This window comes from Eucyclogobius newberryi, unplaced genomic scaffold (genome assembly GCF_026437365.1).
Source record: "Eucyclogobius newberryi isolate DKJ021-1_F unplaced genomic scaffold, fEucNew1.0.hap1 SCAF_14, whole genome shotgun sequence".
In the NCBI taxonomy this organism is placed as follows: domain Eukaryota; kingdom Metazoa; phylum Chordata; class Actinopteri; order Gobiiformes; family Gobiidae; genus Eucyclogobius; species Eucyclogobius newberryi.
The window spans coordinates 35,786,942-35,811,941 of record NW_027315768.1 but is presented as its reverse complement, the minus strand read 5'-3'; the positions used below and the strand labels follow the sequence as shown (position 1 = coordinate 35,811,941).

The 25,000-nt window shown below is 37.9% G+C and overlaps 1 protein-coding gene across 2 annotated transcripts in view; it reads right to left on the bottom strand.

The window, feature by feature from the left end:
- Window positions 1-321: 321 nt before the first annotated feature.
- Window positions 322-25,000, bottom strand: part of LOC140360034 (uncharacterized) — a 43,228-nt gene continuing 18,549 nt past the window's right edge. The window contains exons 3-7 of one of the 2 annotated variants that reach the window (XM_072445334.1): window positions 8,659-8,715; window positions 5,764-5,856; window positions 4,769-4,954; window positions 1,925-2,065; window positions 322-1,421 (exon numbers count right to left, since the gene is read on the bottom strand). In XM_072445334.1, the coding sequence (XP_072301435.1) occupies window positions 1,419-1,421; window positions 1,925-2,065; window positions 4,769-4,954; window positions 5,764-5,856; window positions 8,659-8,715 (480 nt within the window). In that variant the 3' untranslated portion in view covers window positions 322-1,418. Of the gene's footprint in view, window positions 1,422-1,493; window positions 2,066-4,768; window positions 4,955-5,763; window positions 5,857-8,658; window positions 8,716-25,000 lie in introns of those variants that run through there. The other variant, XM_072445333.1, reaches the window with a different exon arrangement.

Sequence of the window (25,000 nt, the reverse complement as noted above, 5' to 3'; positions counted from 1 at the left end):
CCAGCCCCTCCCCACACACCTCCAGCCCCTCCCACACACCTCCAGCCCCTCCCACACACCTCCAGCCCCTCCCACACACCTCCAGCCCCTCCCACACACCTCCAGCCCCTCCCCACACACCTCCCCCACACACCTCCAGCCCCTCCCCACACACCTCCAGCCCCTCCCACACACCTCCAGCCCCTCCCACACACCTCCAGCCCCTCCCCACACACCTCCAGCCCCTCCCACACACCTCCAGCCCCTCCCCACACACCTCCATAATTTAATAAAAAGCAGCTTTAATGTGAAAATGAAATGAACAAAAGAACATTTGTTTGAGAAGAACTTTATTTTGCATGAAAAGTACAAACAGTAAAGCACATGAAAAATACACAAGCTTTATTCAAAAGTATAAATACAAGTGAAGTATTTCCTGAATACAGTTCGACTTCTGCTACAGTTTTGTGCAAAGCTTCGCGTCTCCATGGAAACATGGGGCTTTTCTTTGGCTTCAACTTCACTCAAATTATTCAACAAATTCAACATAAAAAACATATAACGAGATAAAACGTCTAACGTGACGAGCCAAATGTGAAGTATTAAGTATGATAAGAAATATTAAGTATAAGAAGTATTAAGTATGATAGGAAGTATTAAGTATGATAAGATTTACTGTGAGTAGTGTAAAGTGTAAAGACTGTTAAACTGCTAAAAACGACTCAAATATTTCATTCACATTCTCAATATTAAACAAATATGATATTCATTACAATCATCAAATTCAAGACATTTAAACTTAGACTTTATCACGACTCAAACTCATAACATTGATAAACATCTCATTCTGCACTTTAGAACTTAAAGAAGGGTTAGCTTTAGCTTTAGCTTTAGCTCTGCTAAGGATGCCCCTTACTGTGAGATGAGTTGTCAGTTTATGCAATGTGGTCCGATTTTTGGGAGCAGCTCCTCTGCCCCATGGCCCCTGAGCTGTGTGTTAGCTGTTTGTTAACTGTGTGTTAGCTGTGTGGTTAGATCTAGTGTTAGCTGTGTTGTTAGCTGTGGCGTTAGCTCTAGTGTTAGCTGTGTTGTTAGCTGTGGCGTTAGTTCTAGTTTTAGCTGTGTTGTTAGCTGTGGCGTTAGCTATAGTGTTAGCTGTGGCGTTAGCTCTAGTGTTAGCTGTGTTGTTAGCTGTGGCGTTAGATCTAGTGTTAGCTGTGTTGTTAGCTGTGTTGTTAGCTGTGGCGTTAGCTCTAGTGTTAGCTGTGTTGTTAGCTGTGGCGTTAGTTCTAGTTTTAGCTGTGTTGTTAGATGTGGCGTTAGCTATAGTGTTAGCTGTGTTGTTAGCTGTGGCGTTAGCTCTAGTGTTAGCTGTGTTGCAAGCTGTGGCGTTAACTCTAGTGTTAGCTGTGGTGTTAGCCCTAGTGTTAGCTGTGCTGTTAGTTGTGGCGTTAGCTCTAGTGTTAGCTGTGTTGTAAGCTGTGGCGTTAGCTCTAGTGTTAGCTGTGTTGCAAGCTGTGGTGTTAGCTCTAGTGTTAGCTGTGTTGTTAGTTTTGGCGTTAGCTCTAGTGTTAGCTGTGTTGTAAGCTGTGGCGTTAGCTCTAGTGTTAGCTGTGTTGTTAGCTGTGGTGTTAGCTCTAGTGTTAGCTGTGCCGTTAGCTCTAGTGTTAGCGGGTGTTTTTGTAAAGAGACTTTGTGGAACAACCTGATGAACGGCTGAGCCACGACGTTAAATACATTTATGTCCAAATACTTTTTATTTTCCATTTGTTGAACATTAGTGTCACGTGTGATGTCACAGTCCGTTAGTTAGTTAGTTAGTTCAACGAACTAACGTTAGCTGTGAAGCTAGCTGTTAGCGGTGCTGTTAGCAGAGCTGTTAGCAGAGCTGTTAGCAGAGCTGTGGGCTGTGCTGTGGGCTGTGTGGGCGTGGCTGCTGCTTCAGGGCGGGGTCTGGGCTGTGTGGGCGTGGCTGCTGCTTCAGGGCGGGGTACACCTCCTGCTCCAGGCTCAGACTCTCGAAAAAAGGGATCAAGTCCAGAAGTTCTGTGTCTGAGACGTCATCGAACCACGAGACCACAGGAACCTGAGAGGAAACAGAGAGGACACAAAGGAAACAGAGAGGAAGCAGAGAGGAAACAGAGAGGAAACAGAGAGGAAACAGAGAGGAAACAGAGAGGAAACAGAGGAAACAGAGAGGAAACAGAGAGGAAACAGAGAGGAAACAGAGAGGAAACAGAGGAAACAGAGAGGAAACAGAGAGGAAACAGAGAGGAAACAGAGGAAACAGAGAGGAAACAGAGAGGAAACAGAGAGGAAACAGAGAGGAAACAGAGGAAACAGAGAGGAAACAGAGAGGACACAAAGGATACAGAGAGGAAGCAGAGAGGAAACAGAGAGGAAACAGAGGAAACAGAGAGGAAACAGAGAGGAAACAGAGAGGAAACAGAGGAAACAGAGAGGAAACAGAGAGGAAACAGAGGAAACAGAGGAAACAGAGAGGAAACAGAGAGGAAACAGAAAGGAAACAGAGAGGAAACAGAGCGGAAACAGAGGAAACAGAGGAAACAGAGAGGAAACAGAGAGGAAACAGAGAGGAAACAGAGGAAACAGAGAGGAAACAGAGAGGAAACAGAGAGGACACAAAGGAAACAGAGAGGAAACAGAGAGGAAACAGAGGAAACAGAGAGGAAACAGAGAAAACAGAGGAAACAGAGAGGAAACAGGAAACAGAGAGGAAACAGAGAGGAAACAGAGGAAACAGAGAGGAAACAGAGAGGAAACAAACAGAGAGGAAACACAAAGGAAACAGAAAGAAAACAGAGAGGAAACAGAGAGGAAACAGAGGAAACAGAGAGGAAAGAGAGGAAACAGAGGAAACGGAGAGGAAAGAGAGGAAACAGAGAGGAAACAGAGAGCAAAGAGAGAGGAAACAGAGAGGAAACAGAGGAAACAGAGAGGAAAGAGAGAGGAAACAGAGAGGAAACAGAGAGGAAACAGAGGAAACAGAGAGGAAACAGAGGAAACAGAGAAGAAACAGAGAGGAAACAGAGAGGAAACAGAGAGGAAACAGAGGAAACAGAGAGGAAACAGAGGAAACAGAGAAGAAACAGAGAGGAAACAGAGAGGAAACAGAGAGGAAGCAGAGAGGAAACAGAGGAAACAGAGAGGAAACAGAGAGGAAACAGAGAGGAAACAGAGGAAACAGAGGAAACAGAGAGGAAACAGAGAGGAAACAGAGAGGAAACAGAAAGGAAACAGAGAGGAAACAGAGCGGAAACAGAGGAAACAGAGGAAACAGAGAGGAAACAGAGAGGAAACAGAGAGGAAACAGAGGAAACAGAGAGGAAACAGAGAGGAAACAGAGAGGACACAAAGGAAACAGAGAGGAAACAGAGAGGAAACAGAGGAAACAGAGAGGAAACAGAGAAAACAGAGGAAACAGAGAGGAAACAGGAAACAGAGAGGAAACAGAGAGGAAACAGAGGAAACAGAGAGGAAACAGAGAGGAAACAAACAGAGAGGAAACACAAAGGAAACAGAAAGAAAACAGAGAGGAAACAGAGAGGAAACAGAGGAAACAGAGAGGAAAGAGAGGAAACAGAGGAAACGGAGAGGAAAGAGAGGAAACAGAGAGGAAACAGAGAGCAAAGAGAGAGGAAACAGAGAGGAAACAGAGGAAACAGAGAGGAAAGAGAGAGGAAACAGAGAGGAAACAGAGAGGAAACAGAGGAAACAGAGAGGAAACAGAGGAAACAGAGAAGAAACAGAGAGGAAACAGAGAGGAAACAGAGAGGAAACAGAGGAAACAGAGAGGAAACAGAGGAAACAGAGAAGAAACAGAGAGGAAACAGAGAGGAAACAGAGAGGAAGCAGAGAGGAAACAGAGGAAACAGAGAGGAAACGTGTTAAATTGTGCTGTAGCGTGTGAGGCGTTTGTGGCACATTGTGTCGTGATCAGAACCAAGGATCTGTTCAAATATCTGAGTCAGTTTCGCTAACTTAAATCCTTCGTTAGCCGTCGCTGGTGGCCGTCCATTGAACTTTGCCTAAACGCAGCTTCAGCTCACTCTTGTTCTCGTCGCGTTGCTTTACTTCTTTACGCCAGAATAACCTAAAGTGAGCTTTGGGGTCTGACCTCACTGGCCATTTGTTCTTGCCTTGTTTTATTTTATCGGCGACGACTGAGGAAACCAGAGCAAAACTATGTGGGATGTATTTGTAAATGACTGAAGTTTCCTCATGAAAACAAGTGAATAAATAAAATCTAAATAGAATCTGCCTCTTTAGTCGATGATCGAACCTGTGCTGTTTGATTTAGTTCATAATTTCTTTCTTTAATCTGTTATTTTCCAGGTTCACTTGTTGTTGGTTTATTTCCATGAGTTCATTTGAACTTAGTGACATGTGCATGAGCCTGCTCCTGTCAGCTCCTGTCAGCTCCTGTCAGCTCCTCTGCTCCTGTCAGCTCCTGTCAGCTCCTGTCAGCTCCTCTGCTCCTGTCAGCTCCTCTGCTCCTGTCAGCTCCTCTGCTCCTGTCAGCTCCTCTGTTCCTGTCAGCTGCTCTGTTCCTGTCAGCTCCTGTCAGCTCCTCTGTTCCTGTCAGCTCCTCTGCTCCTGTCAGCTCCTGTCAGCTCCTCTGTTCCTGTCAGCTCCTCTGCTCCTGACGGCTCCTCTGGCTCTGCTCCTGTCAGCTCCTCTGCTCCTGACGGCTCCTCTGGCTCTGCTCCTGTCAGCTCCTCTGCTCCTGTCAGCTCCTCTGCTCCTGTCCTGCAGGTGGAAGACTCACGGCGTTGTCCGGGTGGAAGACGTAGGAGAAGGGCGAGTTGTCGATGATGATGACCCGGCTCAGGTCTCGTCCCAGGCGGCTCAGGTCCTTCACGTAGTTTCCTCTGTGGAAGACGCAGGCTTCTCTGAAGAGCCTCCACCTGAAGGCGCCGGAAGAGTCTAGAAGGTCTGACACTGGGTCTGCGTACTGAGAGGAGGAGGAGCAGGGTGAGAGGAGGAGCAGGGTGAGAGGAGGAGCAGGGTGAGAGGAGGAGCAGGGTGAGAGGAGGAGCAGGGTGAGAGGAGGAGCAGCGTGAGAGGAGGAGCAGGGTGAGAGGAGGAGCAGGGTGAGAGGAGGAGCAGGGTGAGAGGAGGAGCAGCGTGAGAGGAGGAGCAGGGTGAGAGGAGGAGCAGGGTGAGAGGAGGAGCAGGGTGAGAGGAGGAGCAGGGTGAGAGGAGGAGCAGGGTGAGAGGAGGAGCAGCGTGAGAGGAGGAGCAGGGTGAGAGGAGGAGCAGGGTGAGAGGAGGAGCAGCGTGAGAGGAAGAGCAGGGTGAGAGGAGGAGCAGCGTGAGAGGAGGAACAGGGTGAGAGGAGGAGCAGCGTGAGAGGAAGAGCAGCGTGAGAGGAAGAGCAGGGTGAGAGGAGGAGCAGGGTGAGAGGAGGAGCAGGGTGAGAGGAGGAGCAGCGTGAGAGGAAGAGCAGGGTGAGAGGAGGAGCAGGGTGAGAGGAGGAGCAGGGTGAGAGGAAGAGCAGGGTGAGAGGAGGAGCAGGGTGAGAGGAGGAGCAGCGTGAGAGGAAGAGCAGGGTGAGAGGAGGAGCAGGGTGAGAGGAGGAACAGGGTGAGAGGAGGAACAGGGTGAGAGGAGGAACAGGGTGAGAGGAAGAGCAGCGTGAGAGGAAGAGCAGGGTGAGAGGAGGAGCAGGGTGAGAGGAGGAACAGGGTGAGAGGAGGAACAGGGTGAGAGGAGGAGCACAGAGCAGCGTGAGAGGAGGAGATAGACATAGATGAAGAGTACCTTAGATAAACTGGCGGTGAAGAGCACACACTCGAACAGCTCTCCCATCCTCTGAAGGAACTGGTCCACGTGAGGCCTCTTCAGGACGTAAACCTGAAGGGTCAACACAGACGTTAAGTGACCGTTTAGTCCTGACTCTGGCACCAGCAGGAGGCCGGTCCATGTTTAGTCCTGACTCTGGCACCAGCAGGAGGCCGCTCCATGTTTAGTCCTGACTCTGGCACCAGCAGGAGGCCGGTCCATGTTTAGTCCTGACTCTGGCACCAGCAGGAGGCCGGTCCATGTTTAGTCCTGACTCTGGCACCAGCAGGAGGCCGGTCCATGTTTAGTCCTGACTCTGGCACCAGCAGGAGGCCGGTCCATGTTTAGTCCTGACTCTGGCACCAGCAGGAGGCCGGTCCATGTTTAGTCCTGACTCTGGCACCAGCAGGAGGCCGGTCCATGTTTAGTCCTGACTCTGGCACCAGCAGGAGGCCGGTCCATGTTTAGTCCTGACTCTGGCACCAGCAGGAGGCCGGTCCATGTTTAGTCCTGACTCTGGCACCAGCAGGAGGCCGGTCCATGTTTAGTTCTGACTCTGGACACCAGCAGGAGGCCGGTCCATGTTCAGTCCTGACTCTGGCACCAGCAGGAGGCCGGTCCATGTTTAGTCCTGACTCTGGCACCAGCAGGAGGCCGGTCCATGTTTAGTCCTGACTCTGGCACCAGCAGGAGGCCGCTCCATGTTTAGTCCTGACTCTGGCACCAGCAGGAGGCCGCTCCATGTTTAGTCCTGACTCTGGCACCAGCAGGAGGCCGGTCCATGTTTAGTCCTGACTCTGGCACCAGCAGGAGGCCGGTCCATGTTTAGTCCTGACTCTGGCACCAGCAGGAGGCCGCTCCATGTTTAGTCCTGACTCTGGCACCAGCAGGAGGCCGCTCCATGTTTAGTCCTGACTCTGGCACCAGCAGGAGGCCGCTCCATGTTTAGTCCTGACTCTGGCACCAGCAGGAGGCCGCTCCATGTTTAGTCCTGACTCTGGCACCAGCAGGAGGCCGGTCCATGTTTAGTCCTGACTCTGGCACCAGCAGGAGGCCGGTCCATGTTTAGTCCTGACTCTGGCACCAGCAGGAGGCCGCTCCATGTTTAGTCCTGACTCTGGCACCAGCAGGAGGCCGCTCCATGTTTAGTCCTGACTCTGGCACCAGCAGGAGGCCGCTCCATGTTAAAGGTTTGTAGGTTTTAGAGACTCTGGCGGTGACGCTGACACTTTCTCTTTGTTTCTGGGACAAAGTTGTTTAACTCGTTCATGTTTTACCCAAACATGATGTAAGACGTGTGTTGATCTTCACGTGTGTCACATGACGTGTGTCACATGACGTGTGTCACATGACGTATGGCAGCGCCTCCATCAGGACCTGTCAATCACCTTGATGTTTGACACAGATTCTCTCTCTGCCTCATGTGTTTGTCCTTTACTTCAGTCTCTGAACGTGGTGAAAATCAGTTTTTAAGCTGTATTTTAGGTGACTTTACGTTCTCAAGGCTGTTGCCCCCAGACTCTGGAACGATCTTCCGTTCTCCCTACGGTCACTGGACTCAGTTACTGCTTTTAAGGGTCAGCTTAAAACCTTTTTATTTAGTCAAGCCTTTTAAATGCACTTGTTTTACGGACTGATTTGACTGTATATTGTTGTATATGTATTGTTCACTGTAAGTTTTTTGTGTTTTTATTGTTTTATTCTGTGTTTTGTGAAGCACTTTGTGACCTCTGTCTGTGAAAGGTGCTATAGAAATAAAATTTACTTACTTACACTTTGTATCGTTTAGAGTTTGTTCCAGACACATCCTGGTCTTTCTGGTCCTTGGACAGTTTTGGGAACGACACAGTCACTCTGGTTTAGATTGAAATCTGGTTTAGATTGAAAGTAGCAGTTTTTCTTGTAAAGAATGTGGACTTCTCAGCCCTGGATGACACTGGGGTCTCGAGTCCTTTTTCAGGTTCTAAAGCAAATATCTCTGTTTATAACTCAAGAATGTCTTATTTCCGACAGCGAGTCTGTTTTTCAGATATAACAGATATATTGTTAAAACTGTAAAAATGCTCTTAAAATCCTGGTTTAACCAACATTTTTTAGAGACAGAACCTGATTAAAAACAGGCTGGAGCGAGCGTCTGTATTCTTCAGAAGCACGACTAATGTATGTATGTATGTCCATGAGCCATCACCACCTACATCTGCCAACATTCAAGGTAGTCCTGGTTTAGTCCTGGTTTAGTCCTGGTTTAGTCCTGGTTTAGTCCTGGTTTAGACCTGGTTTGGACCTGGTTTAGTCCTGGTTTAGACCTGGTTTAGTCCTGGTTTATTCCTGGTTTAGTCCTGGTTTAGTCCTGGTTTAGTCCTGGTTTAGTCCTGGGTTAGTCCTGGTTTAGTCCTGGTTTAGTCCTGGTTTAGTCCTGGGTTAGTCCTGGTTTAGTCCTGGTTTAGACCTGGTTTAGTCCTGGTTTAGACCTGGTTTGGACCTGGTTTAGTCCTGGTTTAGACCTGGTTTAGTCCTGGTTTAGTCCTGGTTTAGACCTGGTTTAGTCCTGGTTTAGTCCTGGTTTGGACCTGGTTTAGTCCTGGTTTAGTCCTGGTTTAGACCTGGTTTAGTCCTGGTTTAGTCCTGGTTTAGTCCTGGTTTAGACCTGGTTTAGTCCTGGTTTAGACCTGGTTTAGTCCTGGTTTAGTCCTGGTTTAGACCTGGTTTAGACCTGGTTTAGTCCTGGTTTAGTCCTGGTTTAGACCTGGTTTAGACCTGGTTTAGTCCTGGTTTAGACCTGGTTTAGACCTGGTTTAGTCCTGGTTTAGTCCTGGTTTAGTCCTGGTTTAGTCCTAGTTTAGTTCCGAGTTTAGACTTCTTTAGAGTTTTTACCTGGTGAATTGTTCCTTCGATTTCCACTGGAATGACATAATCAGCCTTGTTCATCGGCTGCAAAACAAAACACAAATCCACATTTCAGACCTGGAAACTGAGGTGTAAATATAGCGTTAGCCGCGTTAGCCGCGTTAGCTCGGCCCAGTGACAGCAGCGTTCTTCTCTTTCTTCCAGACTGTAAATAACTCATGTTTGAGGGAGAGATACTTTTCAAACTGATTTATTCGAATGAAACTCAAGTGTTTCTGTGGCAGACGGAGCTAAACCTGGAGCGGTCTGAGTTCAACCGCCATGAGCTCATGGAGGAATCTGCTGACGGACACAAGTCTGTGCGGCTTACACGCCAGGGCGAGGGCCAGCTACGTCATATCACCGCTAAATCCTGTGTGAGCGGCTGGAAAGGCCCCGGATGATCCCTCACTGTGTAACAACACTTTTATTTACTGTTCAGAATCTCCCCACATGCGTGAATCTCTCTGCTCCATGTGAATCTCTCCGCAGCGTGTGAATGCCTCATGTCTCTCCATAGTCTTTACATCCCAGTTTCTCGTGCGTTGTGAGACTGTTGCAAATCTAAACGCAAAACTGGCCCTAAAAACCACGCTACACGAGCCGGCAGCGGACACGTTTTTGACCTTTTAGGAATCACACCAAGTACAGCGGTGTGGGCGGGGCTAAGGGGTGGGTGGGAGCCTGAATTTATCTCGGCCCCAGTGCAGCTCAAAACGCCTGCCGTGCTGTCTGCAAACGTGGCACCCTCCGAGAACCAGGAAGTGCACTGTTAGCATGCTAGCTGTTGTTAGCGTGATTGGCTCTGGCCTCTGAAAGTCGTGAGAAATGAACTGGAGGTGGAACACTTTTGGATCGCTGTGTCAGAGGAACTAGTTCTTTAGTTTGAAGTAAAAATCAGGAGGAGCAGTTTAGCCTTTTCGTGGAGTTTACGATCGGCCGTTCCATCCGTCTGAACCAGCGTGTGACAGTTTTCACCATCAGGAACAGGCTCAGGTTTCCTTTGACCTTTGACCTTTGGACATGTCAGAATGTTGTGACCTCATCAAACACATGCTCCGTGTTTTCTTTCACTCACAGGATTTTAAGACGTTCAAGACGTGTTTATTCATTTGATCCTCGTTAGTCTTTACTTAAGTCATTCTTCTTGGGGTCCATTATAGGTCTATTAAAGGTCCATTATAGGTCCATTATAGGTCTATTAAAGGTCCATTATAGGTCTATTAAAGGTCCATTATAGGTCCATTATAGGTCTATTAAAGGTCCATTATAGGTCTATTAAAGGTTCATTATAGGTCCATTATAGATCCATTAAAGGTCTATTAAAGGTCTATTAAAGGTCTATTAAAGGTCTATTAAAGGTCTATTAAAGGTCTATTAAAGGTCCATTAAAGGTCTATTAAAGGTCTATTAAAGGTCTATTAAAGGTCTATTAAAGGTCTATTAAAGGTCCATTATAGGTCTATTAAAGGTCCATTATAGGTCTATTAAAGGTTCATTATAGGTCCATTATAGATCCATTAAAGGTCTATTAAAGGTCTATTAAAGGTCTATTAAAGGTCTATTAAAGGTCTATTAAAGGTCTATTAAAGGTCCATTAAAGGTCTATTAAAGGTCTATTAAAGGTCTATTAAAGGTCTATTAAAGGTCTATTAAAGGTCCATTATAGGTCTATTAAAGGTCCATTATAGGTCCATTATAGATCCATTAAAGGTCTATTAAAGGTCTATTAAAGGTCTATTAAAGGTCTATTAAACGTCTATTAAAGGTCTATTAAAGGTCCATTAAAGGTCTATTAAAGGTCTATTAAAGGTCCATTAAAGGTCTATTAACGGTCTATTAAAGGTCCATTAAAGGTCTATTAACGGTCTATTAAAGGTCTATTAAAGGTCCATTAAAGGTCTATTAAAGGTCTATTAAAGGTCCATTAAAGGTATATTAACGGTCTATTAAAAGTCCATTAAAGGTCCATTAAAGGTCTATTAAAGGTCTATTAAAGGTCTATTAAAGGTCCATTAAAGGTCTATTAAAGGTCTATTAAAGGTCTATTAAAGGTCTATTAAAGGTCCATTAAAGGTCCATTAAAGGTCTATTAAAGGTCTATTAAATGTCTATTAACGGTCTATTAAAGGTCCATTAAAGGTCTATTAACGGTCTATTAAAGGTCTATTAAAGGTCCATTAAAGGTCTATTAAAGGTCTATTAAAGGTCCATTAAAGGTATATTAACGGTCTATTAAAGGTCTATTAAAGGTCCATTAAAGGTCTATTAAAGGTCTATTAAAGGTCTATTAAAGGTCCATTAAAGGTCTATTAAAGGTCTATTAAAGGTCTATTAAAGGTCTATTAAAGGTCCATTAAAGGTCCATTAAAGGTCTATTAAAGCTCTATTAAAGGTCTATTAAAGGTCTATTAAAGGTCCATTAAAGGTCTATTAAAGGTCTATTAAAGGTCTATTAAAGGTCCATTAAAGGTCTATTAAAGGTCTATTAAAGGTCTATTAAAGGTCCATTAAAGGTCTATTAAAGGTCTATTAAAGGTCCATTATAGGTCTATTAAAGGTCCATTATAGGTCTATTAAAGGTTCATTATAGGTCCATTATAGATCCATTAAAGGTCTATTAAAGGTCTATTAAAGGTCTATTAAAGGTCTATTAAAGGTCTATTAAAGGTCTATTAAAGGTCCATTAAAGGTCTATTAAAGGTCTATTAAAGGTCTATTAAAGGTCTATTAAAGGTCTATTAAAGGTCCATTATAGGTCTATTAAAGGTCCATTATAGGTCCATTATAGATCCATTAAAGGTCTATTAAAGGTCTATTAAAGGTCTATTAAAGGTCTATTAAACGTCTATTAAAGGTCTATTAAAGGTCCATTAAAGGTCTATTAAAGGTCTATTAAAGGTCCATTAAAGGTCTATTAACGGTCTATTAAAGGTCCATTAAAGGTCTATTAACGGTCTATTAAAGGTCTATTAAAGGTCCATTAAAGGTCTATTAAAGGTCTATTAAAGGTCCATAAAAGGTATATTAACGGTCTATTAAAAGTCCATTAAAGGTCCATTAAAGGTATATTAAAGGTCTATTAAAGGTCTATTAAAGGTCCATTAAAGGTCTATTAAAGGTCTATTAAAGGTCTATTAAAGGTCTATTAAAGGTCCATTAAAGGTCCATTAAAGGTCTATTAAAGGTCTATTAAATGTCTATTAACGGTCTATTAAAGGTCCATTAAAGGTCTATTAACGGTCTATTAAAGGTCTATTAAAGGTCCATTAAAGGTCTATTAAAGGTCTATTAAAGGTCCATTAAAGGTATATTAACGGTCTATTAAAGGTCTATTAAAGGTCCATTAAAGGTCTATTAAAGGTCTATTAAAGGTCTATTAAAGGTCCATTAAAGGTCTATTAAAGGTCTATTAAAGGTCTATTAAAGGTCTATTAAAGGTCCATTAAAGGTCCATTAAAGGTCTATTAAAGCTCTATTAAAGGTCTATTAAAGGTCTATTAAAGGTCCATTAAAGGTCTATTAAAGGTCTATTAAAGGTCCATTATAGGTCCATTATAGATCCATTAAAGGTCCATTAAAGGTCCATTAAAGGTCCATTAAAGGTCCATTAAAGGTCTATTAAAGGTCTATTAAAGGTCCATTAAAGGTCTATTAAAGGTCTATTAAAGGTCCATTAAAGGTCTATTAAAGGTCTATTAAAGGTCTATTAAAGGTCTATTAAAGGTCCATTAAAGGTCCATTAAAGGTCTATTAAAGGTCTATTAAAGGTCCATTAAAGGTCCATTAAAGGTCTATTAAAGGTCTATTAAAGGTCTATTAAAGGTGCATTAAAGGTCCATTAAAGGTCCATTAAAGGTCTATTAAAGGTCTATTAAAGGTCCATTAAAGGTCCATTAAAGGTCTATTAAAGGTCTATTAAAGGTCTATTAAAGGTCTATTAAAGGTCCATTAAAGGTCTATTAAAGGTCTATTAAAGGTCCATTATAGGTCCATTATAGATCCATTAAAGGTCCATTAAAGGTCCATTAAAGGTCCATTAAAGGTCCATTAAAGGTCTATTAAAGGTCTATTAAACGTCTATTAAAGGTCTATTAAAGGTCTATTAAAGGTCTATTAAAGGTCCATTAAAGGTCCATTATAGGTCCATTATAGATCCATTAAAGGTCTATTAAAGGTCTATTAAAGGTCTATTAAAGGTCTATTAAAGGTCCATTATAGGTCCATTATAGATCCATTAAAGGTCCATTAAAGGTCCATTAAAGGTCTATTAAAGGTCTATTAAAGGTCTATTAAAGGTCTATTAAAGGTCTATTAAAGGTCTATTAAAGGTCTATTAAAGGTCCATTAAAGGTCTATTAAAGGTCTATTAAAGGTCCATTATAGGTCCATTATAGATCCATTAAAGGTCCATTAAAGGTCCATTAAAGGTCCATTAAAGGTCCATTAAAGGTCTATTAAAGGTCTATTAAAGGTCCATTAAAGGTCTATTAACGGTCTATTAAAGGTCCATTAAAGGTCTATTAACGGTCTATTAAAGGTCTATTAAAGGTCCATTAAAGGTCTATTAAAGGTCTATTAAAGGTCTATTAAAGGTCTATTAAAGGTCCATTAAAGGTCCATTAAAGGTCTATTAAAGGTCTATTAAAGGTCTATTAAAGGTCCATTAAAGGTCTATTAAAGGTCTATTAAAGGTCCATTAAAGGTCCATTAAAGGTCCATTAAAGGTCTATTAAAGGTCTATTAAAGGTCCATTAAAGGTCCATTAAAGGTCCATTAAAGGTCTATTAAACGTCTATTAAAGGTCTATTAAAGGTCTATTAAAGGTCCATTAAAGGTCCATTAAAGGTCTATTAAACGTCTATTAAAGGTCTATTAAAGGTCTATTAAAGGTCCATTAAAGGTCTATAAAAGGTCTATTAAACGTCTATTAAAGGTCTATTAAAGGTCCATTATAGGTCTATTAAAGGTCCATTAAAGGTCTATTAAAGGTCCATTATAGGTCTATTAAAGGTCCATTATAGGTCCTTTAAAGGTCCATTATAGGTCCATTATAGATCCATTAAAGGTCTATTAAAGGTCTATTAAAGGTCTATTAAAGGTCTATTAAAGGACTATTAAAGGTCTATTAAAGGTCTATTAAAGGTCTATTAAAGGACTATTAAAGGTCTATTAAAGGTCTATTAAAGGTCCATTAAAGGTCCATTAAAGGTCTATTAACGGTCTATTAAAGGTCCATTAAAGGTCTATTAAAGGTCTATTAAAGGTCTATTAAAGGTCCATTAAAGGTCTATTAAAGGTCTATTAAAGGTCTATTAAAGGTCCATTAAAGGTCCCTTAAAGGTCCATTAAAGGTCTATTAAAGGTCTATTAAAGGTCTATTAAAGGTCCATTAAAGGTCCATTAAAGGTCCATTAAAGGTCTATTAAACGTCTATTAAAGGTCTATTAAAGGTCTATTAAAGGTCTATTAAAGGTCTATTAAAGGTCTATTAAAGGTCTATTAAAGGTCCATTAAAGGTCTATTAAAGGTCTATTAAAGGTCCATTATAGGTCCATTATAGATCCATTAAAGGTCCATTAAAGGTCCATTAAAGGTCCATTGAAGGTCCATTAAAGGTCTATTAAAGGTCTATTAAAGGTCCATTAAAGGTCTATTAACGGTCTATTAAAGGTCCATTAAAGGTCTATTAACGGTCTATTAAAGGTCTATTAAAGGTCCATTAAAGGTCTATTAAAGGTCTATTAAAGGTCTATTAAAGGTCTATTAAAGGTCCATTAAAGGTCCATTAAAGGTCTATTAAAGGTCTATTAAAGGTCCATTAAAGGTCTATTAAAGGTCTATTAAAGGTCTATTAAAGGTCCATTAAAGGTCCATTAAAGGTCCATTAAAGGTCTATTAAAGGTCTATTAAAGGTCTATTAAAGGTCCATTAAAGGTCCATTAAAGGTCCATTAAAGGTCTATTAAACGTCTATTAAAGGTCTATTAAAGGTCTATTAAAGGTCCATTAAAGGTCCATTAAAGGTCTATTAAACGTCTATTAAAGGTCTATTAAAGGTCTATTAAAGGTCCATTAAAGGTCCATTAAAGGTCTATTAAAGGTCTATTAAACGTCTATTAAAGGTCTATTAAAGGTCCATTATAGGTCTATTAAAGGTCCATTAAAGGTCTATTAAAGGTCCATTATAGGTCTATTAAAGGTCCATTATAGGTCTATTAAAGGTCCATTATAGGTCCATTATAGATCCATTAAAGGTCTATTAAAGGTCTATTAAAGGTCTATTAAAGGTCTATTAAAGGACTATTAAAGGTCTATTAAAGGTCTATTAAAGGTCTATTAAAGGACTATTAAAGGTCTATTAAAGGTCTATTAAAGGTCTATTAAAGGTCCATTAAAGGTCCATTAAAGGTCTATTAACGGTCTATTAAAGGTCCATTAAAGGTCTATTAACGGTCTATTAAAGGTCTATTAAAGGTCCATTAAAGGTCTATTAAAGGTCTATTAAAGGTCTATTAAAGGTCCATTAAAGGTCCATTAAAGGTCTATTAACGGTCTATTAAAGGTCCATTAAAGGTCTATTAACGGTCTATTAAAGGTCAATTAAAGGTCCATTAAAGATCTATTAAAGGTCCATTATAGGTCCATTATAGATCCATTAAAGGTCCATTAAAGGTCCATTAAAGGTCCATTAAAGGTCCATTAAAGGTCTATTAACGGTCTATTAAAGGTCCATTAAAGGTCTATTAACGGTCTATTAAAGGTCTATTAAAGGTCCATTAAAGGTCTATTAAAGGTCTATTAAAGGTCTATTAAAGGTCCATTAAAGGTCCATTAAAGGTCTATTAAAGGTCTATTAAAGGTCTATTAAAGGTCCATTAAAGGTCTATTAAAGGTCTATTAAAGGTCTATTAAAGGTCCATTAAAGGTCCCTTAAAGGTCCATTAAAGGTCTATTAACGGTCTATTAAAGGTCTATTAAAGGTCCATTAAAGGTCTATTAAAGGTCTATTAAAGGTCTATTAAAGGTCCATTAAAGGTCCATTAAAGGTCTATTAACGGTCTATTAAAGGTCCATTAAAGGTCTATTAACGGTCTATTAAAGGTCAATTAAAGGTCCATTAAAGATCCATTAAAGGTCCATTATAGGTCCATTATAGATCCATTAAAGGTCCATTAAAGGTCCATTAAAGGTCCATTAAAGGTCCATTAAAGGTCTATTAACGGTCTATTAAAGGTCCATTAAAGGTCTATTAACGGTCTATTAAAGGTCTATTAAAGGTCCATTAAAGGTCTATTAAAGGTCTATTAAAGGTCTATTAAAGGTCCATTAAAGGTCCATTAAAGGTCTATTAAAGGTCTATTAAAGGTCTATTAAAGGTCCATTAAAGGTCTATTAAAGGTCTATTAAAGGTCTATTAAAGGTCCATTAAAGGTCCCTTAAAGGTCCATTAAAGGTCTATTAAAGGTCTATTAAAGGTCCATTAAAGGTCCATTAAAGGTCCATTAAAGGTCTATTAAACGTCTATTAAAGGTCTATTAAAGGTCTATTAAAGGTCTATTAAAGGTCTATTAAACGTCTATTAAAGGTCTATTAAAGGTCTATTAAAGGTCCATTAAAGGTCTATTAAACGTCTATTAAAGGTCCATTAAAGGTCCATTAAAGGTCCATTAAAGGTCTATTAAACGTCTATTAAAGGTCTATTAAAGGTCTATTAAAGGTCCATTAAAGGTCCCTTAAAGGTCCATTAAAGGTCTATTAAAGGTCTATTAAAGGTCCATTAAAGGTCCATTAAAGGTCCATTAAAGGTCTATTAAACGTCTATTAAAGGTCTATTAAAGGTCTATTAAAGGTCTATTAAACGTCTATTAAAGGTCTATTAAAGGTCTATTAAAGGTCCATTAAAGGTCTATTAAACGTCTATTAAAGGTCCATTAAAGGTCCATTAAAGGTCCATTAAAGGTCTATTAAACGTCTATTAAAGGTCTATTAAACGTCTATTAAAGGTCCATTAAAGGTCCATTAAAGGTCCATTAAAGGTCTATTAAACGTCTATTAAAGGTCCATTAAAGGTCCATTAAAGGTCCATTAAAGGTCTATTAAACGTCTATTAAAGGTCCATTATAGGTCCATTATAGATCCATTAAAGGTCCATTAAAGGTCCATTAAAGGTCCATTAAAGGTCCATTAAAGGTCTATTAAAGGTCTATTAAACGTCTATTAAAGGTCTATTAAAGGTCTATTAAAGGTCTATTAAAGGTCCATTAAAGGTCCATTATAGGTCCATTATAGATCCATTAAAGGTCTATTAAAGGTCTATTAAAGGTCTATTAAAGGTCTATTAAAGGTCCATTATAGGTCCATTATAGATCCATTAAAGGTCCATTAAAGGTCCATTAAAGGTCTATTAAAGGTCTATTAAAGGTCTATTAAAGGTCTATTAAAGGTCTATTAAAGGTCTATTAAAGGTCTATTAAAGGTCCATTAAAGGTCTATTAAAGGTCTATTAAAGGTCCATTATAGGTCCATTATAGATCCATTAAAGGTCCATTAAAGGTCCATTAAAGGTCCATTAAAGGTCCATTAAAGGTCTATTAAAGGTCTATTAAAGGTCCATTAAAGGTCTATTAACGGTCTATTAAAGGTCCATTAAAGGTCTATTAACGGTCTATTAAAGGTCTATTAAAGGTCCATTAAAGGTCTATTAAAGGTCTATTAAAGGTCTATTAAAGGTCTATTAAAGGTCCATTAAAGGTCCATTAAAGGTCTATTAAAGGTCTATTAAAGGTCTATTAAAGGTCCATTAAAGGTCTATTAAAGGTCTATTAAAGGTCCATTAAAGGTCCATTAAAGGTCCATTAAAGGTCTATTAAAGGTCTATTAAAGGTCCATTAAAGGTCCATTAAAGGTCCATTAAAGGTCTATTAAACGTCTATTAAAGGTCTATTAAAGGTCTATTAAAGGTCCATTAAAGGTCCATTAAAGGTCTATTAAACGTCTATTAAAGGTCTATTAAAGGTCTATTAAAGGTCCATTAAAGGTCTATAAAAGGTCTATTAAACGTCTATTAAAGGTCTATTAAAGGTCCATTATAGGTCTATTAAAGGTCCATTAAAGGTCTATTAAAGGTCCATTATAGGTCTATTAAAGGTCCATTATAGGTCCTTTAAAGGTCCATTATAGGTCCATTATAGATCCATTAAAGGTCTATTAAAGGTCTATTAAAGGTCTATTAAAGGTCTATTAAAGGACTATTAAAGGTCTATTAAAGGTCTATTAAAGGTCTATTAAAGGACTATTAAAGGTCTATTAAAGGTCTATTAAAGGTCCATTAAAGGTCCATTAAAGGTCTATTAACGGTCTATTAAAGGTCCATTAAAGGTCTATTAAAGGTCTATTAAAGGTCTATTAAAGGTCCATTAAAGGTCTATTAAAGGTCTATTAAAGGTCTATTAAAGGTCCATTAAAGGTCCCTTAAAGGTCCATTAAAGGTCTATTAAAGGTCTATTAAAGGTCTATTAAAGGTCCATTAAAGGTCCATTAAAGGTCCATTAAAGGTCTATTAAACGTCTATTAAAGGTCTATTAAAGGTCTATTAAAGGTCTATTAAAGGTCTATTAAAGGTCTATTAAAGGTCTATTAAAGGTCCATTAAAGGTCTATTAAAGGTCTATTAAAGGTCCATTATAGGTCCATTATAGATCCATTAAAGGTCCATTAAAGGTCCATTAAAGGTCCATTGAAGGTCCATTAAAGGTCTATTAAAGGTCTATTAAAGGTCCATTAAAGGTCTATTAACGGTCTATTAAAGGTCCATTAAAGGTCTATTAACGGTCTATTAAAGGTCTATTAAAGGTCCATTAAAGGTCTATTAAAGGTCTATTAAAGGTCTATTAAAGGTCTATTAAAGGTCCATTAAAGGTCCATTAAAGGTCTATTAAAGGTCTATTAAAGGTCCATTAAAGGTCTATTAAAGGTCTATTAAAGGTCTATTAAAGGTCCATTAAAGGTCCATTAAAGGTCCATTAAAGGTCTATTAAAGGTCTATTAAAGGTCTATTAAAGGTCCATTAAAGGTCCATTAAAGGTCCATTAAAGGTCTATTAAACGTCTATTAAAGGTCTATTAAAGGTCTATTAAAGGTCCATTAAAGGTCCATTAAAGGTCTATTAAACGTCTATTAAAGGTCTATTAAAGGTCTATTAAAGGTCCATTAAAGGTCCATTAAAGGTCTATTAAAGGTCTATTAAACGTCTATTAAAGGTCTATTAAAGGTCCATTATAGGTCTATTAAAGGTCCATTAAAGGTCTATTAAAGGTCCATTATAGGTCTATTAAAGGTCCATTATAGGTCTATTAAAGGTCCATTATAGGTCCATTATAGATCCATTAAAGGTCTATTAAAGGTCTATTAAAGGTCTATTAAAGGTCTATTAAAGGACTATTAAAGGTCTATTAAAGGTCTATTAAAGGTCTATTAAAGGACTATTAAAGGTCTATTAAAGGTCTATTAAAGGTCTATTAAAGGTCCATTAAAGGTCCATTAAAGGTCTATTAACGGTCTATTAAAGGTCCATTAAAGGTCTATTAACGGTCTATTAAAGGTCTATTAAAGGTCCATTAAAGGTCTATTAAAGGTCTATTAAAGGTCTATTAAAGGTCCATTAAAGGTCCATTAAAGGTCTATTAACGGTCTATTAAAGGTCCATTAAAGGTCTATTAACGGTCTATTAAAGGTCAATTAAAGGTCCATTAAAGATCTATTAAAGGTCCATTATAGGTCCATTATAGATCCATTAAAGGTCCATTAAAGGTCCATTAAAGGTCCATTAAAGGTCCATTAAAGGTCTATTAACGGTCTATTAAAGGTCCATTAAAGGTCTATTAACGGTCTATTAAAGGTCTATTAAAGGTCCATTAAAGGTCTATTAAAGGTCTATTAAAGGTCTATTAAAGGTCCATTAAAGGTCCATTAAAGGTCTATTAAAGGTCTATTAAAGGTCTATTAAAGGTCCATTAAAGGTCTATTAAAGGTCTATTAAAGGTCTATTAAAGGTCCATTAAAGGTCCCTTAAAGGTCCATTAAAGGTCTATTAACGGTCTATTAAAGGTCTATTAAAGGTCCATTAAAGGTCTATTAAAGGTCTATTAAAGGTCTATTAAAGGTCCATTAAAGGTCCATTAAAGGTCTATTAACGGTCTATTAAAGGTCCATTAAAGGTCTATTAACGGTCTATTAAAGGTCAATTAAAGGTCCATTAAAGATCCATTAAAGGTCCATTATAGGTCCATTATAGATCCATTAAAGGTCCATTAAAGGTCCATTAAAGGTCCATTAAAGGTCCATTAAAGGTCTATTAACGGTCTATTAAAGGTCCATTAAAGGTCTATTAACGGTCTATTAAAGGTCTATTAAAGGTCCATTAAAGGTCTATTAAAGGTCTATTAAAGGTCTATTAAAGGTCCATTAAAGGTCCATTAAAGGTCTATTAAAGGTCTATTAAAGGTCTATTAAAGGTCCATTAAAGGTCTATTAAAGGTCTATTAAAGGTCTATTAAAGGTCCATTAAAGGTCCCTTAAAGGTCCATTAAAGGTCTATTAAAGGTCTATTAAAGGTCCATTAAAGGTCCATTAAAGGTCCATTAAAGGTCTATTAAACGTCTATTAAAGGTCTATTAAAGGTCTATTAAAGGTCTATTAAAGGTCTATTAAACGTCTATTAAAGGTCTATTAAAGGTCTATTAAAGGTCCATTAAAGGTCTATTAAACGTCTATTAAAGGTCCATTAAAGGTCCATTAAAGGTCCATTAAAGGTCTATTAAACGTCTATTAAAGGTCTATTAAAGGTCTATTAAAGGTCCATTAAAGGTCCCTTAAAGGTCCATTAAAGGTCTATTAAAGGTCTATTAAAGGTCCATTAAAGGTCCATTAAAGGTCCATTAAAGGTCTATTAAACGTCTATTAAAGGTCTATTAAAGGTCTATTAAAGGTCTATTAAACGTCTATTAAAGGTCTATTAAAGGTCTATTAAAGGTCCATTAAAGGTCTATTAAACGTCTATTAAAGGTCCATTAAAGGTCCATTAAAGGTCCATTAAAGGTCTATTAAACGTCTATTAAAGGTCTATTAAACGTCTATTAAAGGTCCATTAAAGGTCCATTAAAGGTCCATTAAAGGTCTATTAAACGTCTATTAAAGGTCTATTAAAGGTCTATTAAAGGTCTATTAAAGGTCTATTAAACGTCTATTAAAGGTCTATTAAAGGTCTATTAAAGGTCCATTAAAGGTCTATTAAACGTCTATTAAAGGTCCATTAAAGGTCCATTAAAGGTCTATTAAACGTCTATTAAAGGTCTATTAAAGGTCTATTAAAGGTCTATTAAAGGTCTATTAAACGTCTATTAAAGGTCTATTAAAGGTCTATTAAAGGTCCATTAAAGGTCTATTAACGGTCTATTAAAGGTCTATTAAAGGTCCATTAAAGGTCTATTAAAGGTCTATTAAAGGTCTATTAAAGGTCCATTAAAGGTCTATTAAACGTCTATTAAAGGTCCATTAAAGGTCCATTAAAGGTCCATTAAAGGTCTATTAAAGGTCTATTAAAGGTCCATTAAAGGTCTATTAACGGTCTATTAAAGGTCCATTAAAGGTCTATTAACGGTCTATTAAAGGTCTATTAAAGGTCCATTAAAGGTCTATTAAAGGTCTATTAAAGGTCTATTAAAGGTCTATTAAAGGTCCATTAAAGGTCCATTAAAGGTCTATTAAAGGTCTATTAAAGGTCTATTAAAGGTCCATTAAAGGTCTATTAAAGGTCTATTAAAGGTCTATTAAAGGTCCATTAAAGGTCCATTAAAGGTCCATTAAAGGTCTATTAAAGGTCTATTAAAGGTCTATTAAAGGTCCATTAAAGGTCCATTAAAGGTCCATTAAAGGTCTATTAAACGTCTATTAAAGGTCTATTAAAGGTCTATTAAAGGTCCATTAAAGGTCCATTAAAGGTCTATTAAACGTCTATTAAAGGTCTATTAAAGGTCTATTAAAGGTCCATTAAAGGTCTATTAAAGGTCTATTAAACGTCTATTAAAGGTCTATTAAAGGTCCATTATAGGTCTATTAAAGGTCCATTAAAGGTCTATTAAAGGTCCATTATAGGTCTATTAAAGGTCCATTATAGGTCCATTAAAGGTCCATTATAGGTCCATTATAGATCCATTAAAGGTCTATTAAAGGTCTATTAAAGGTCTATTAAAGGTCTATTAAAGGACTATTAAAGGTCTATTAAAGGTCTATTAAAGGTCTATTAAAGGACTATTAAAGGTCTATTAAAGGTCTATTAAAGGTCCATTAAAGGTCCATTAAAGGTCTATTAACGGTCTATTAAAGGTCCATTAAAGGTCTATTAACGGTCTATTAAAGGTCTATTAAAGGTCCATTAAAGGTCTATTAAAGGTCTATTAAAGGTCTATTAAAGGTCCATTAAAGGTCCATTAAAGGTCTATTAACGGTCTATTAAAGGTCCATTAAAGGTCTATTAACGGTCTATTAAAGGTCAATTAAAGGTCCATTAAAGATCCATTAAAGGTCCATTATAGGTCCATTATAGATCCATTAAAGGTCCATTAAAGGTCCATTAAAGGTCCATTAAAGGTCCATTAAAGGTCTATTAACGGTCTATTAAAGGTCCATTAAAGGTCTATTAACGGTCTATTAAAGGTCTATTAAAGGTCCATTAAAGGTCTATTAAAGGTCTATTAAAGGTCTATTAAAGGTCCATTAAAGGTCCATTAAAGGTCTATTTAAGGTCTATTAAAGGTCTATTAAAGGTCCATTAAAGGTCTATTAAAGGTCTATTAAAGGTCTATTAAAGGTCCATTAAAGGTCCCTTAAAGGTCCATTAAAGGTCTATTAAAGGTCTATTAAAGGTCTATTAAAGGTCCATTAAAGGTCCATTAAAGGTCCATTAAAGGTCTATTAAACGTCTATTAAAGGTCTATTAAAGGTCTATTAAAGGTCTATTAAAGGTCTATTAAAGGTCTATTAAAGGTCTATTAAAGGTCTATTAAAGGTCCATTAAAGGTCTATTAAAGGTCTATTAAAGGTCCATTATAGGTCCATTATAGATCCATTAAAGGTCCATTAAAGGTCCATTAAAGGTCCATTAAAGGTCCATTAAAGGTCTATTAAAGGTCTATTAAAGGTCCATTAAAGGTCTATTAACGGTCTATTAAAGGTCCATTAAAGGTCTATTAACGGTCTATTAAAGGTCTATTAAAGGTCCATTAAAGGTCTATTAAAGGTCTATTAAAGGTCTATTAAAGGTCTATTAAAGGTCCATTAAAGGTCCATTAAAGGTCTATTAAAGGTCTATTAAAGGTCCATTAAAGGTCTATTAAAGGTCTATTAAAGGTCTATTAAAGGTCCATTAAAGGTCCATTAAAGGTCCATTAAAGGTCTATTAAAGGTCTATTAAAGGTCTATTAAAGGTCCATTAAAGGTCCATTAAAGGTCCATTAAAGGTCTATTAAACGTCTATTAAAGGTCTATTAAAGGTCTATTAAAGGTCCATTAAAGGTCCATTAAAGGTCTATTAAACGTCTATTAAAGGTCTATTAAAGGTCTATTAAAGGTCCATTAAAGGTCCATTAAAGGTCTATTAAAGGTCTATTAAACGTCTATTAAAGGTCTATTAAAGGTCCATTATAGGTCTATTAAAGGTCCATTAAAGGTCTATTAAAGGTCCATTATAGGTCTATTAAAGGTCCATTATAGGTCTATTAAAGGTCCATTATAGGTCCATTATAGATCCATTAAAGGTCTATTAAAGGTCTATTAAAGGTCTATTAAAGGTCTATTAAAGGACTATTAAAGGTCTATTAAAGGTCTATTAAAGGTCTATTAAAGGACTATTAAAGGTCTATTAAAGGTCTATTAAAGGTCTATTAAAGGTCCATTAAAGGTCCATTAAAGGTCTATTAACGGTCTATTAAAGGTCCATTAAACGTCTATTAACGGTCTATTAAAGGTCTATTAAAGGTCCATTAAAGGTCTATTAAAGGTCTATTAAAGGTCTATTAAAGGTCCATTAAAGGTCCATTAAAGGTCTATTAACGGTCTATTAAAGGTCCATTAAAGGTCTATTAACGGTCTATTAAAGGTCAATTAAAGGTCCATTAAAGATCTATTAAAGGTCCATTATAGGTCCATTATAGATCCATTAAAGGTCCATTAAAGGTCCATTAAAGGTCCATTAAAGGTCCATTAAAGGTCTATTAACGGTCTATTAAAGGTCCATTAAAGGTCTATTAACGGTCTATTAAAGGTCTATTAAAGGTCCATTAAAGGTCTATTAAAGGTCTAATAAAGGTCTATTAAAGGTCCATTAAAGGTCCATTAAAGGTCTATTAAAGGTCTATTAAAGGTCTATTAAAGGTCCATTAAAGGTCTATTAAAGGTCTATTAAAGGTCTATTAAAGGTCCATTAAAGGTCCCTTAAAAGTCCATTAAAGGTCTATTAACGGTCTATTAAAGGTCTATTAAAGGTCCATTAAAGGTCTATTAAAGGTCTATTAAAGGTCTATTAAAGGTCCATTAAAGGTCCATTAAAGGTCTATTAACGGTCTATTAAAGGTCCATTAAAGGTCTATTAACGGTCTATTAAAGGTCAATTAAAGGTCCATTAAAGATCCATTAAAGGTCCATTATAGATCCATTATAGGTCCATTATAGATCCATTAAAGGTCCATTAAAGGTCCATTAAAGGTCCATTAAAGGTCCATTAAAGGTCTATTAACGGTCTATTAAAGGTCCATTAAAGGTCTATTAACGGTCTATTAAAGGTCTATTAAAGGTCCATTAAAGGTCTATTAAAGGTCTATTAAAGGTCTATTAAAGGTCCATTAAAGGTCCATTAAAGGTCTATTAAAGGTCTATTAAAGGTCTATTAAAGGTCCATTAAAGGTCTATTAAAGGTCTATTAAAGGTCTATTAAAGGTCCATTAAAGGTCCCTTAAAGGTCCATTAAAGGTCTATTAAAGGTCTATTAAAGGTCCATTAAAGGTCCATTAAAGGTCCATTAAAGGTCTATTAAACGTCTATTAAAGGTCTATTAAAGGTCTATTAAAGGTCTATTAAAGGTCTATTAAACGTCTATTAAAGGTCTATTAAAGGTCTATTAAAGGTCCATTAAAGGTCTATTAAACGTCTATTAAAGGTCCATTAAAGGTCCATTAAAGGTCCATTAAAGGTCTATTAAACGTCTATTAAAGGTCTATTAAAGGTCTATTAAAGGTCCATTAAAGGTTTCTTCCCAACATGTTTTTAAAATACTTC